Source organism: Cervus canadensis, chromosome 22 (assembly GCF_019320065.1).
Source record: "Cervus canadensis isolate Bull #8, Minnesota chromosome 22, ASM1932006v1, whole genome shotgun sequence".
In the NCBI taxonomy this organism is placed as follows: domain Eukaryota; kingdom Metazoa; phylum Chordata; class Mammalia; order Artiodactyla; family Cervidae; genus Cervus; species Cervus canadensis.
This window is the reverse complement of record NC_057407.1, coordinates 11,109,596-11,124,422: the sequence shown is the minus strand read 5'-3', so window position 1 is coordinate 11,124,422 and position 14,827 is coordinate 11,109,596. Positions and strand designations below refer to the sequence as shown.

At 44.3% G+C, this 14,827-nt stretch overlaps 1 protein-coding gene across 8 annotated transcripts in view; it reads right to left on the bottom strand.

The window, feature by feature from the left end:
* The window catches only part of DOCK3 (dedicator of cytokinesis 3), a 288,068-nt gene that overhangs the window by 49,937 nt on the left and 223,304 nt on the right, over positions 1-14,827 (bottom strand). For 7 of the 8 annotated variants that reach the window (XR_006264627.1, XM_043443221.1, XM_043443227.1 and 4 more), the window contains exons 25-31: positions 11,921-12,048; positions 9,369-9,515; positions 7,273-7,371; positions 5,382-5,476; positions 3,389-3,464; positions 2,797-2,897; positions 2,490-2,548 (exon numbers count right to left, since the gene is read on the bottom strand). Coding sequence is in view for 7 of the 8 variants with exons in the window: in XM_043443221.1 (XP_043299156.1) it covers positions 2,490-2,548; positions 2,797-2,897; positions 3,389-3,464; positions 5,382-5,476; positions 7,273-7,371; positions 9,369-9,515; positions 11,921-12,048 (705 nt within the window). In the remaining variant the exon portion in view is untranslated. The remainder of the gene's footprint in view (positions 1-2,489; positions 2,549-2,796; positions 2,898-3,388; positions 3,465-5,381; positions 5,477-7,272; positions 7,372-9,368; positions 9,516-11,920; positions 12,049-14,827) is intronic. The other variant, XM_043443224.1, reaches the window with a different exon arrangement.

Sequence of the window (14,827 nt, the reverse complement as noted above, 5' to 3'; positions counted from 1 at the left end):
GATATTGGCCTGTAGTTTTCTTTTTTTGTGGCATCTTTGTCTGGTTTTGGAATTAGGGTGATGGTGGCCTCATAGAATGAGTTTGGAAGTTTACCTTCTTCTGCAATTTTCTGGAAGAGTTTGAGTACGGTAGGTGTTAGCTCTTCTCTAAATTTTTGGTAGAATTCAGCTGTGAAGCCATCTGGTCCTGGGCTTTTGTTTGCTGGAAGATTTTTGATTACAGTTTCGATTTCCTTGCCTGTGATGGTCTGTTAAGATCTTCTATTTCTTCCTGGTTCAGTTTTGGAAAGTTATACTTTTCTAAGAATTTGTCCATTTCATCCAAGTTGTCCATTTTATTGGCATAGAGCTGCTGGTAGTAGTCTCTTATGATCCTTTGTATTTTAGTGTTGTCTGTTGTGATCTCTCCATTTTCATTTCTAATTTTGTTAATTTGGTTTTTCTCTCTTTGTTTCTTAATGAGTCTTGCTAATGGTTTGTCAATTTTGTTTATTTTTTCAAAAAACCAGCTTTTAGCTTTGTTGATTTTTGCTATGGTCTTTTAGTTTTTCTATTGCATTTATTTTGTAATTTTAAGATTTCTTTCCTTCTGTAACTTGGGGTTCTTCATATTCTTCCTTCTAATTGCTTTAGGTGTAGAGTTAGGTTATTTCATTGGCTTTTTTTCTTGTTTCTTGATGTAGCCTGTAATGCTATGAACCTTCCCCTTAGCACTGCTTTTACAGTGTCCCATAGGTTTTGGGTTGTTGTGTTTTCATTTTCATTCATTTCTATACATATTTTGATTTCTTTTTTGATTTCTTCTATGATTTGTTGGTTATTCAGAAGCGTGTTCTTTAGCCTCCAGGTGTTTGAATTTTTAACAATTTTTTTCCTGTAATTGAGATCTAATCTTACTGCACTGTGGTCAGAAAAGATGACTGGAATGATTTCAATTTTTTTGAATTTTCCAAGACTAGATTTATGGCCCAGGATGTGATCTATTCTGGAGAAGGTTCCGTGTGCACTTGAGAAAAAGGTGAAGTTGCTTGCACATTGCATTTTTGACGGTAGCACTATATTTATTCAAACCAGCTTGGCTCATCTCTCAATTTTCTTAATGAGGTCTTTCCATGGGAAGAGTGTGGTATGAATTTCCCTGTGACTAGCCTGTCAGTTGGGGCATGTTCCCAGAATCCAGGGCCAGTCTTGAAGACTATGGGACAGAACTTTTCTCTTCCTTGTAAAGGCGAAACAGAGTGAACCATCTTCCAGAGCTCTGCTTTCAGTCCTTCAGAGACTCAGGGGACAAACTGTGGGCCTGTGTAATGACTGTTACAGTCAAGCAAAATCACTTCCTGAGAACTAGAAAATGTCATTTCCACCAAAAACGATGAGGTAGGACTGGCTTTCTTGGGGAAATCTGACATGGTTTTTTAATTCTTCCATGTTGATAGCCTACCTAAGGAGCAAGTGTTAGCGAGCCTAGAGGCAGATTCTGCATATTCCAATCTTGGTATTTGGTATAGTGCTGGTCCCTTGTGTTTCTGGGAATTTCAGAATCAACTTCAGGGCGAACATTTATATCTGGACTGTGCTGGATGCAGAGGGTATGAGCACTGAAGCTAGAGAGCTGGTTTGGGGAAATGCAGCTCCACTCATGGATGGAAGGCCCCAGGGCTGGCAGAAATGCCTTGCATCTTGCTTGCTGCTTCTAGGGTTGTGACTAGATGGTTGATGGAGGACTATGAGATTTTATGGCCCTCCTTCCTAAGACTTCAGAGTCATGAGCTTAGTTGAAAGCAGTTCTCACTGGGAAGAACAGCAGCAGCTTCTCTGGCATCCAGGGCAGGCCTATCTAAGAAGCCAACAGAAGCAAAGGACGGCCCACCTAGTCACAAGGGCAACCCAAGGATTCCACCAAAACCTGACAATTTCAAGATTCAAAGTACTGGATATTAGAGAAGCTTCAAAGAGAAGCTCTCAAAAGAAGGGAGACTAAAATCAGTCTCACCTAGATGAGGCAGTTCCCTTCGTACATGCAGCTGACAGCGGGAACCTCGTCTGGATGCCTGAATACCAGAGACCCGAGAAGGGTTTCAATCTTTACTAAAAAGAACAGTTGCCCTTGCTCATGTGCTGACTGGGCTTCTGGGCCTGTGACATCTGGACTTGGATATGGACAGCCCAGAGGATCTTATACTCTTATAGCCTCAGACATTATGTTCTTACAGCCTCATCTTCTTTTTCTCCTTTCGACTTTTGTTCTCAAAAAAGGGTCTGTGCATATGTATCGCTGGGGTCTTATTTCTCAGCTTAACTCTCTCTGCCAAGGGCTTTGTGCACATGTGCTACACTATACTATCCATCTGAGGTGTTATGTTAAAGATATGTGACGATCTCTTGGGTCTGAATTAACATTCATAAAACCTGGGGGAAGTAATTAGTCTTGTAACTTCTTATTTGGCTACGCAATATGTGTAAGGGAAGAGTGTGGAGAAAAGACCTACCCAAATTCTGCCACATGCTGAAGAGTTCATAAGCCATCATCACACGCATGTCCCCATACCTGGGAATAGAACACAGGAACCAGCTATTAGCATGAGAAGGTTCAGGAAGACAGGAGGCCAGCATTTCAGCTCTGTTTCTAGCACTTTCCAAAAGACAAAGTCATTTTGCTCTCAGTTGCACTCTTATACTTGGCTCCTTGGGAAGCCACCTCAATGAAAACCTTGTGGACATCTCTAGGAGCCCCTCCTGGAAACAAAACTCCATCTGGGCACATGTAGGAAGATGAATAAGAGACATATGTCTTACTTATCTAGAATCTTCTTCCTCTTGGTGGAAGTAATGATTTCTAGCTGAAGGCTTGGCTGATTTATGAACAGAACTGCCAGGCTAAAATAAGAATTCCACACCTAGAGAGAGAGAGAGAGAAAGAGGAAATATGTGACAGCCTGAGTTCTTAACCTTGCAAGGAGAAATTCTAAATATATGCATGTAGCGCAGAATTCATTTCAGTGTTAAGATCTTGATTTTTAGAAAAATATCTTTGCAAACAGGACTTTCCCCTGCTTTCTTGACTTCTCTGAAACCAACAGTGTTGATTCTGGACTGGAAAACAAACTCATGGGTTTCTGGCTCCCAGCACCTCCAACAAGGGTTTCCTAGGTTATACTCTAATCATTATCAAGCCTGGAAACTGTTTGATACTATGAACAGATTAAGAAAGCCCCCTGCCACCTATCAGACACTTAGCTGAATCCTTCTCAAATTCCTGACCTGCAAACCTGTGAGCAAAATAAAACAGCTGTTTTAAGTAAAACAAAAACAAAAATAAAAACAGGGAGTCTGGTTTTGGCTTTCTACGGTTATTACAAAGATAGTGATGAATTTTAGGAGCTCCTACCTTAAAGTCGAAGTCTGTCTCTGTGAAATTCTTGTGCAGCGCAGAAGACAGGTACTGGACAGTAGTGACTATAATACTGCAGTAAGGGGACAAGGCGTTGGCAGAGTTAAAGGACTAACAATGGCATCCTACAGCTTAGCACCTGTGGTCTGTGGCCCATGTGCAAGCTTCTTGAGTACAAGTAGCTCTCGTGTAAGATGTGACTTTAAGGGAGAAGGATGTGCGTGCATGCTCAGCTGTGTCCACTCTTTTCGACCCCATGGACCATAGCCCACCAGGCTCCTCTCCCTACGGGATTTCCCAGGCAAGATACTGGAGGGGGCTGCCATTTCATTCTCCAGGGGATCCTCCCAACCCAGAGATAGAACCCATGTGTCCCACATTGGCAGGTGGATTCTTTAGCCCTGAGCCACCTGGAAGCCCAAGTGAGAGGGACACATGGCACAAACCCCACAAAACCCCTGTGGAGAAGTGCCCTGCCAGGGGGTTCCCGACCAAGCTCTGCTGACAGCTGGTCTTGGCTCTACTTTTCTCTGGCCACAGTTTCCCTATAAAAGGAGGGGAGTGAGGTCTCATGGTTCTCTCAGGTTTCTTCCAGTTCAAAGAGTGATTCTAGTATTTGGGGGGCTCTTAGGAAAATGAACCTGTATTATGACCAACAGAGGACTTAGAGTATCGTTCTATTACTCCACTTGACAACAGGGGTTTACAGTTAGTAAATCTCTACTTTTATCATATACTGTTATTTTCATGTGTAAGTCATTTGATTTCAGCCTTTGATCCAGAATATCACTTTCAATTTTTGCTCAGGCACAATTAAGGGATAATGGGAGGCTGGCTTGCTAGAGTCAAGAGCACAGGTTAAGGGAGAGAGAAAGTGAAGTGGGACAGGCAAGTAAGGGTTTAATTACCAAGGGCGTTAGATGCCTGGCAAAGGAGCTTACACCTAACAATGACCACCTAAGTTTTGGTGCAGAAGAGGGGCAAGGCAAAAACAGTGCATTAGAGAGACTCGTTACCAGCAAACAAATCTGAAAAGTAAAAGCCTTGAAAGAAGAGGCTTGCTCCTGCAGAATGGGCTGGAGAGCCTGAAGTACTCTGAGTAGAACTAAGAGACAGAAACAAGAGGGGGTCAAATGGAAAATCCACTATTTAAGGAAATATCTCTGCAACACTGTTTATAACCATTCTTCTGTTCTGTATGAAATGTTTGCAGTTTTCAAAAACAAGAGCACTATAAAAAGTACAGAGTAGAAAGACTATCCTGACACCCTGCTAATAAATCTAACACAAATAATTTCACTACATTCTGCATAATGCCGATGTAAAAGGCTGATCAGAGGGAGGAGGCAGCAGTCTAGAGAGTGGACGCCAAGTGGCCTTCTCCTGAGTAGAGGGGGACCCGACAAACAAGCACCCTACCACCCACATGACTTGTTATCTTTGCCAGTAAGAAGCACAGGGCAGAAATATGAATGGGGCAGACAAGCGGGATCAACCTTGGAGTGAATTCTGTGGCCAGTGGCAGAGGTGGGCAGAGCCTCATAGCTAGGTCTTGGGTGGGTAATTAGCACTAGCTGTGGGGGACGAGCAGTGTCTGGCAGACAACACAAATCAAATCAAGAGGAGGGCTTGGGATGCTGCCTGAAACCGCAGAGCAACAGAGGCCAATGACCAGGCCCTCCTCAAGCAGGAGCCCTCCTCTGGTATCACAGTTCCCATTCATAAAAGTTCCTTTCCTACCCTTATCATGACATCATCTGCCAGGCACTTTGACTCCACTTTTGAACTATCCTTGACTATTTCTCCTCCTTGATCTTTGGTAAATGGCAAATTCCTGCTGACTGCACTTCCAAACACTTTCACATTTAAACCCTCTCCTCTCTGGCCCCACAGCTTTGACCTTGACAAGTTTCCATCTCGCTTCTTCTCTCACATGTAATAGTCTGGGGACAGCTGCATGGAGGCTGGCGCAGGGCCCTTCCACACTCACTTGCTTGTAAGAAGTCTCATCACCATCCAATCCCGAGGAAAGACACTCATCTTCATCAGGTTCCGGAACACACAGAAAATCTTCAGCAGGAATTCCTGGGCCGAGAGGAAAATCTGATGTGAGACGCCACCTCTACCACTGTAGCACATACCTCCTCAACAGGCTCTCTGACCTCTAGATCATGACAATGGAGGGGACCAGTGGGTGACGCTCTGGCTCCCTTCATGAGTTGCTTCTCTCTTAGAGGGCTGCGTGGGAGTGACGTCTGGCCACTGCCACAGGCCAGTCCCAAACTGGGGAGAAGAGATGTAGCTCTATGCCTGTTCAGCCCAGCGCCTAAAGGCCAAAGCACATGGGGTCCAGCAGACCTGGCATCCAGCTGAGTCCACCAGTCTCAATCTGTGGGGGCTGGCCCCTGAGCACCTGATTGTAAGAACTTGTTTTCTTGGGTGTTAAGAACACACGGACTGGAGAAGCACTTCAGGGATAGACGAGTAAGAATCTCCAAAAATGTGCTTCTTCATGAAAGCAATGAGAACAGTGTAAAGACTGGTTAATGAAAGGCTTGCTGATTCAGGAGAATCAGCCTCATTTTCTGTGGGAAGAAGAAAATAAACAATAACTAAAAATTTTAAAAATTTAAATGGCAGTAGAAGCTACTTGAAGAACAAAAGAAGAGTTCAAAGTGGCTGCTTTGCGGGAGTAGTGGGCAGACGTGGTCAGGTTGAGCCAAGGAACCAGTTTTATGTCACACACTTTGTAAAATGCTTTGGCTTTTAAAATTGTATATACATACTGCTGCAATAAAAACAAACATTTAATTTAAAAAGTAAGGGAATGATGCTTCTGATTGAGAATTGGTTAGTGTCCTTCTCTCACAAACACACACACAGTGAGAATGATTTAGAACAGTCAGGACTGGATTTTCAAGCTCTACACACCAGTTCAAGCATTGCTTGACCTGGATATGAGCTCCAGGCTCTGGTTAACTTATGGCTCACTTCAAGGGCTGTCAAGTTCATCCCTCTGAGAAGACAGGCTGGCCTCACTGCAGTAAGTTAGGGATAACAATCTGTAGAGACCCACATCTGTGGAAAGGTAGGCCAGATCAAACACCAGAAAGTAACAAGTGATACTGATTAACTCATATGATTAATAAGGATTACACAAATGGAAAACAGCATAGTGCATTACTGTGAAATATACAAGTGACTTGACTCTGAATGGAGGCAAAGCATAGACATAAAGTTTACAACAGTTCCTTTATCCAGGGATGAACTCAGTAGCATGGTCTTAAGCAAACACACAAGCCCTTGAAGTCTGTCAGCAGCTGATATCCTTCCAAGTTTGGGAACACTCTCCTGTCATCTGGACCATGGGCCTATTTCTCTGGACTATCTTCCCCTCAGTGCTCTAGATCCAGAGTGATAGCCAATGGACAGTGTTCATATTTGCTCTTTACAAATATGAATCTTTCAGAAATATGTTTTACTGAAGAAAAGTTGTCATTATTATTACTACAGTTATTAAACAGTGAAGCCTGTTTCATGGGTAACCTGCAACTCAACTGCTGTGTTTATAAGAGAGGGAAGAGTCCTGGTTGGCTGATAATCAGTATGGCCCAGAGAAGTGTCTCTTAGAGGCACATGGTCACGGGGTTGCGATCAGTCAGGAAAGACTTGGCAGTGTTCCTGGGGTCTGGCTGTATGGGAACACCACTGGCTATCTGCTTTTGGAAGCCATATAGTCAGCTGTAAAGTGAGGCTGGTAAACCTTCCACTCTCAGCAGGGCAGTCCACTTGCACTTCTCTACTGGCAGGGGAAAAACTGCTGGGCAGTCTTAGCTGCATGCTTCCTTTCCTGGGTGAAAGGTCAGTGTTTCTGGGCCTACCTTGAGCTCATCTTTGCTCTGGAAGTTGTCCAGGAGGTGCTGGTAATGTGTGTCACACATCTGGCGGAGGAGTGAGAGAAGGCAGGACACATACTCGCCCTGGGGAACAACCCAAAATACACTTAGCAAAGCCAATCACAAGAGCTGTGTTCCCCCAATCCACAGAGGGCAAGGAGAGAAGGAAGGGTCTGAGATGGCCCCAATGATCATGAGAGGGAAGGTGACAACTCTAGCCCTGAAAATGAATTTTCTTTTCTGCTAAAGGGGTGCCTGGAGGGCTTGGGAGTTTTAATAAGATTTCTGCAGCATGGGGCTAATTGAAAAATCTTAGCCAATATGAAAGAAGTACTGCCAAATGAGACAGACATTCTAGTTTTTGTTCTTAGGCAACTTTTGGCTGCATAATCCTTTGTTATTATATGCTGTCAGGGCACCATACTAAAGTCTGGAGGGGACCCTGGGAACAGGGAGCTCAGACTTCTCTGGACAGAATTTGGACTCTGCCCAACCACTGGGCTGGAGAAGTCTTTCTGCAAGGATCTCCTCTGGGAACTCCAGAGCTGACATGCGATTGCTGGAGATGGAACACAGTAGATCAACATGACCCTCGGGAAAGCAGAGGAGTCAAAACTGACCTTTCTGAGAAGATGAGCTAATGGCTTTAAGTAAAAATTTAAAAATAAAAAAAATGAGTCTTTAAAATTTCTTCAAGTTCCAATGGGGGTACACAGATGAAAACCCTGGCTTAAGGATTCCAAAGACTTTTACCATCTCTTAGAAATTTCTGACATGGGGCAGCTGAGCACGGATTCCTCTTACAAGGCTGCCTCCTCAGAAGAGATGGAGGAAAAACGACTTCATTTGGGCAGTTTTCAAATGTTTTTAAGTTTGTGGGACTATGACAACTCTGTTTTAGTCTCAAATCCTTTTGCGGCTCATGAAATTATTAGACATATATGTATGCAAAATATATACAGGTACATGAACCTCAGTTTTATCTGAAGAAATGGACATAAGCCATAATTTGTTTTGAGGATCAGATGCATTAATGTACATAAAGCATTTAGGTAAAAAGGCCAGCACATAAAGAAGTGCTCAATAAACTGTTGTTATCTTCATTAGATGCATGTGAAATAAATCACTTCTTTAGTATTGCTAGTGAGTTACTGCTTGTAAAGTGCATAAAGCAGGGTCTGGCCCACAGCCAGCACGGTGTCATTGCTAGTTAGAAGGGTGGGCTACCAGGACATGCCAGGGAGCATATGTTCTTACCTATAGTGAGAGTGTCCTGCATAGGAGTTCCTAAGGGAGCAGACATTCTTTCCAAGCCCATATGCTCTAGAACACATCTGCTCTCTGCTCTCCCTAACGTGCTGGAGCTTGACTTGCTCCCACAGGAGCTTTTCTACAAAGGTATCACTGTAGTCTCCCACCTGCCAACAGGAAGATCCCCAGCAAGCTGTTTATCATGTCCCAACATCAGGGCTAAGAAGTGCACGCTGCATAGGAGCGGGGGTGCGGGGGGGAGGTCTGGGGGGTGTCTCTCTGCCTCTCCTGAGAGGCTCTCCCAGACTGTTTCTCTCCTAGTTAGATCATGGGAGATCACGGTCCAACACCAGTGCTATTCTACCTCATCATGTTTTCCCTGATGCTCGACATTTAGATACAAATACTGTAGGCAAAAGCAACTAATCTGTAGGTACAAGCAGATTGTGAGAAAATTACTGTGGTGCACACATCACTGCCGAGAGCCTGCTCCTAGAAGGAACAGTCGACAGCTGTCACCTTCATTCTCTGCTTTATTCCACATTACAGAAAGTGACCTGATTCAAAGGCAAAGGCCAGTGGAGACTGTGTGCAGGAAAACAGGACAGCAAGCATCCCTGGGTCTGTCCCTAAGTACACTCCTCTGAGGATGAACCTAGAGCTTTCAGAGTGGAGATGGAGTTCGACTGGAGAGGGGAAAAGGGCAGCATGCGGACAACCATGCAGGGAGCGAAGCTGAGATGAAGGTGGTGTGATGTGAGATGAGGTTCCGTGTGGAGGAGCCCCAGGTTAGAAAAGAAAGCAAGAAAACCTGAATGTTAGTTACTAACAGTGATCTCCGCTGTGCACTGCGGGCACCTCTGCCCTCTTACCGCCTCCTGAGCGTGCGATTTGCTCATGATGGTGAGCAGAGTCTGTAAGAGCACATCCAAGAGGCTTTCCACCATCATTTCTACCTCCTCCATGACATCTGCCTCCTGGAGCGAGCAGCGAGAGAGCACAGGGTTAGCGCCAGGCTGGCTGACGCGCAGTGGGCAGTACTTACTAAATCAGCCACGGTCAGGAGCAGTCTTCTGACATAACTTTCAATACCAAGCTCCCAGCCTCACTGGCATGCAGTGTCAAGGAACTTGGAACAACGGCTCTGAGAGGAGGGGAGGCACACCTGCCTACGCTGCCCTGATTTGGAGGTTGGAGACTGATCCAGACACAGCAACACCCTGACACCTGCAATTCTGAACCTCAGGCAGATATATTAATCTTGATACACAAGGACGAAGCGAAGATCCTAAGTTAAATGTTTTCTCTGATTTTCCTAGAAAAGTCAGGAGAGGGCACACCACTGCTGACTAACACTCTGAGAAAACGGTAGAATTCACACCACGGGGTGTGGAGGCAGCACCTTCCCTACTACTAGTGCACACAGAGGCATCTCAGTCTTCCTCAGGGCCGTTTTCTCTGTGAGTGACCTCACTCTCTGCCAGGCCTGACTGCTGCCCAGACATGCTCCCTCTAGCTCCTCGGCATTCCTGCTCATGTTCCTTGCTCTCCCAGAAAGACCCTGGTCTCGGTGTGTCCCTCTTAGGCAGCCTCAAAGAAGCAATGGAGCATGCTTCCTCATTGAGGGCTGCTTCCCAGTGAGCAAGTTCTGACTTTAGGAAGAGTTTTTCTAGACCTCTTACATGCAATCCAAATCCTACAGCATGATTTTCATGATCTCACAAAGAGATTCCCGTTGCCTCTTCTCCAGTCCCTTTACACTATTTCTGGTCCAAATGCCCATCCATCTATCAATCCACCATTCACTAAGTATCTACCATGGGCCAGTAACTGTTTGAAAACTTGAGCATACACAAGTGATCAAGAAAGGTAAGATCTCTGCTTTAGTGGAGCTTAAATTTCATCCACCCCCCACCCCAGCTGTCCATTCAATGTAGTTTTACTGAGTCCCATTCCACAAGAAAGATTTGAGAGGCTCTTGGGACCACAGTCTTCTTCCTCATTTGTTGAACTAATTATAACATGTTTAAAACCTGTGATGGCTCTTTGAGTAGCTGTGGGGTTAGGCTCTAACCCCACAAATACAACCAGATCACCTCCTTCAGATTTTCACTTGTTCCCATTCCTCTTTCATCCCTCCCCTCCCCTTGCTATTCCCCTGCAATTTATCTCTTTCCTGTAGTAACCAGCCTCCCATCCCCTCAAGCTGACGCTGGGTCACCAGTACACCTTATGTGCCTGGTGTTGCTTCTCTGAGGCCCGGTGGGAAGGCGAGCTGCCAGGCCTTGCCTGGAGCCAAGAGCAAACAAAAGGGCCACTACAGCCATTGTCGTCACTCTGCCAAGGTGGGCCGCCATTACCAGATGGTCCTTTAAGTCTGGATACCAGATACCAGAGCACCCTATTGAGTCCTTGCATCCTGTTCAAACCAAGCACATTTTTTCTTCTCTGCACCTCTCCCATGCTACCTTCACAGACAACCTAACCTCCTATGTTTGTATCACTTGGTTCCTGGTATTTATTTTAAATGCATTTGAAATTTTATTCTCCAGAAACCTTATCTCAACTTAGGAAGACTGTGTAAATAAAGATTCAGTCTTATTTTAAATTTGTTTATACTTTCCTATAGTTTTCAAGTTTTCTAAAAAAAAACTCATTTCTTCCATAGTATAAACATATAACATAAAGATAATTAAAATAAATTCCTACCCTTATCCATGCCTAATACATGTTTTTCTGCCTTCCTTAGCTCCCCTCCCTTCCAACACAGGTCTCTTTTAAAAAACTAAAAATAAAGAAGAAAGAAAATAGGCAAAAGCACTACCAGCTGAAACCTGAGCCCTCAAGTACCATTCCAGCATCCCATGAGGCTGAGAACTATTGTGGGCAACATGTATCGCTCGTACACCCTGTCTCATCTGGCATGGTATAGGAATGCCATATGGGTGGAATCAAGCTGCCAGGAAGCTGACAGAAAAGTCTGAATGAGCAAGCTGCCTCTCAGCCTGGGCCTGCCTCCTTGTGCTCATTCGTGCCTGAGTATCCTCAGAACACTCCCAGGAATACAGAAGTAATGTCTTTTGATAGAAACAGAGCAAGCAGTATGGGATGGGGTTTTCTGGCACTACAGATAACTATGTTTCTGGGTGCATTTATGGCAGCACTTTGTTTTTTTTTAAATAGCAAGACTGTGTTGTGTTGAGAAGCCTGCTGGGCACACATAGGCAGGCCTCCATTCACTTGGGCACCTTCCTGTCACTGATGAAAGCTTCTCTGACTGGGAAGTGAACAAAATGATCTTTGTTGGTCTGCCTCTGGCTAAAGTGACACAGGACGGGGACAGAGCTTAGGGCCGGGGGAGGCACAGGTCTAGGGTCACTACCAGAGAGCTGGTCTTGACAATGGAGAAGATGCTGCCGAGAATCCCTGAGCAGATGAGCAGCTCCTTCTGCTGCCTCAGGTGAAGATGGATATGATGGAGAACCACCGGAAGCAGGATGCGGCGGGATTCTGAGGGAGAAAACACAAAGGTGAAGCAGCCCTTTGGAGAAGAACCAGCTACCTTTGGAAGCCAGGGGCAACACAGGATGCAGCTGGTCTCCAGGCAGGTGGGGCTGGGACTACAGCCACGCTGGAAACCAGTCCCTGCCTGTGGGCAGATCTAACAGCCCACTTCCCAGACATCTGAAGACATGTCACAGCATTTTCCTTCTACCTCTCTTTTCTTTTTTCATATTTCAGGCCTCAATTATCTAGGGCCTTTTATGCAGGATGTATGTTAGGAGTCTGCTTCCAAATGAAATCTCTTTATTGACTAGACTCCAAATTAAACTCCATTTAAATGATACACTTAGTTCTATGAACTATGCTGATGGAACTAACTAGCAGACTTGATATGGATTTATAAATGGTCCCTCTTCATGATGCCCTGATGGCAGCCCAGCACTTCCATTCTCGTAAGCCTTTACTGTACTTTCCCCCTCTGGCCTGTGGGATGCTGTGTGAAACCACAGTAATGAAAGGGACAGAAGGAGGACTTTCACCTTTATCATAAGCCTTTGATACTTAGCTAAACTTCTTTGCCAGTCCTCCTGCATACATTAAAATATTTTTCTTTTCTTGCTTCTTCAATGCTGCCGAAAAAGTGTCTTCATCAGGGGGTGACTATACTTAGACCTCTGAATTCAGGAAGGTTAAATACTAAATCAAGCTCTTTTATCAATTCACTCTAAGGCCTTAGGAAGGTTGATTCCTTCTACAGGTTTGATTTCTCCCACCTATACAATGAGGTGCTAACAGCCCCTTCTGCATTTACTTCACAGGTGTGGCGAGAAGACAAGGTGAAACATTAGTGTGGACATGATTCTGGTGTCTTGCACTCCTATGTGGTCAATGACTGTGTGACTAAAGTGGCATTACAGCCAGTGAGCATGAGTCAGTCAGCCTACCAGTAACACAAACAAGTCATGGTATTTTGGATTTGTTGTTCATATTTGACCATAGATAAGTACTCTAGATGAAATTCAGAATGAACATCTTTATCGGCAAAAGACAAATTACATGATATACATGAGATCTGGGGGACTGCCTTGTCAAATACTTAGAATATGTTGAAATAAAATGGAGTGACAACTATTATATGTTTAAAAGAGTGCTTGGATAAAAGAGAAGTACCTACTGTCTTTTGTAGACCAAATGCCAACAGAGCAGGATTTGTAACAACCAATAGCTGCTTGCAGACAAAATAGCAGTTTGTTATTGGAACCTGCTGATGAAGAAACCAAACTGATATGCTCTGAGAAATGTAAGGGTTGGTTTCAAGACATCACTGGTAAAACTCCTTTTGCCTCAGGAAAGATGCTGCAGCTCAGGCATTCAATGAACGTGAGATGCAGTGAAAATTTGGTGGTGGCTTGTTATCGCAAAATCCAATTACATAGTTCCAGTCACATAAAAACAATTTTTCTTAAGTGATTATGAGAAGCAGCAAGTACATGCAAAAGTATTAGAAATAAAGTATGTCAGTGAGGACATGGACTAGACATGGAACTGGACATGGAAAAACAGACTGGTTCCAAATAGGAAAAGGAGTACTTCAAGGCTGTATATCGTCATCCTGCTTATCAAACTAGTATGCAGAGTACATCATGAGAAACGCTGGGCTGGAAGAAGCATAAGCTGGAATCAAGATTGCTGGGAGAAATATCAATAACCTCAGATATGCAGATGACACCACCCTTATGGCAGAAAGTGAAGAAGAACTAAAAAACCTCTTGATGAAAGTGAAGTGAAAGAGGAGAGTGAAAAAGTTGGCTTAAAGCTCAACATTCAGAAAACTAAGATCATGGCATCTGGTCCCATCATTTCACGGCAAATAGATGGGGAAACAGTGGCTGACTTTATTTTTCTGGGCTCCAAAATCACTGCAGACGGTGATTGCAGTCATGAAATTAAAAGACGCTTACTCCTTGGAAGGAAAGTTATGACCAACCTAGACAGCATATTAAAAAGCAGAGACATTACTTTGTCAATAAAGGTCCGTCTAGTCAAGGCTATGGTTTTTCCAGTAATCATGTATGGATGTGAGAGCTGGACTATAAAGAAAGCTGAGTGCAGAAGAATTGATGCTTTTGAACTGTGGTGTTGGAGAAGACTCTTGAAAGTCCCTTGGACTGCAAGGAGATCCAACCAGTCCATCCTAAAGGAGATCGGTCCTGGGTGTTCATTGGAGAGACTGATGTTGAAGCTGAAACTCTAATATTTTGGCCACCTGATGCAGAGAGCTGACTCATTTGAAAAGACCCTGATGCTGGGAAAGATTGAGGGCAGGAGAAGGAGACGACAGAGGATAAGATGGTTGGATGGCACCACCAACACAATGGACATGGGTTTGGGTGGACTCCGGGAGTTGGTGATGGACAGGGAGGTCAGGCGTGCTGTGGTTCATGGGGTCACAAAGAGTTGGACACGACTGAGCGACTGAACTGAACAGATGTCAGTGAGGGCAGTCTGCTGCCCGCCTTCCAATACACTCAGAAAGAACCTGCTTGCCCAACATAGAAGCACCTCAATACATAAGATAAACACTAACAAACATAAAAGGAAAAAGTGACAGTAACATAATAATAGTAGGAGACTTTAACACCCCACTCACACCAATGGACAGATCATCAAAACAGAAAATTAATAAGGAAACACAAGTCTCAAATGATACATTAGATGAGGTGGATCTCATTGATATCTTCAGGACATTCCATCCAAATGCAGAAGAAAACATCTTCTTCTCAAG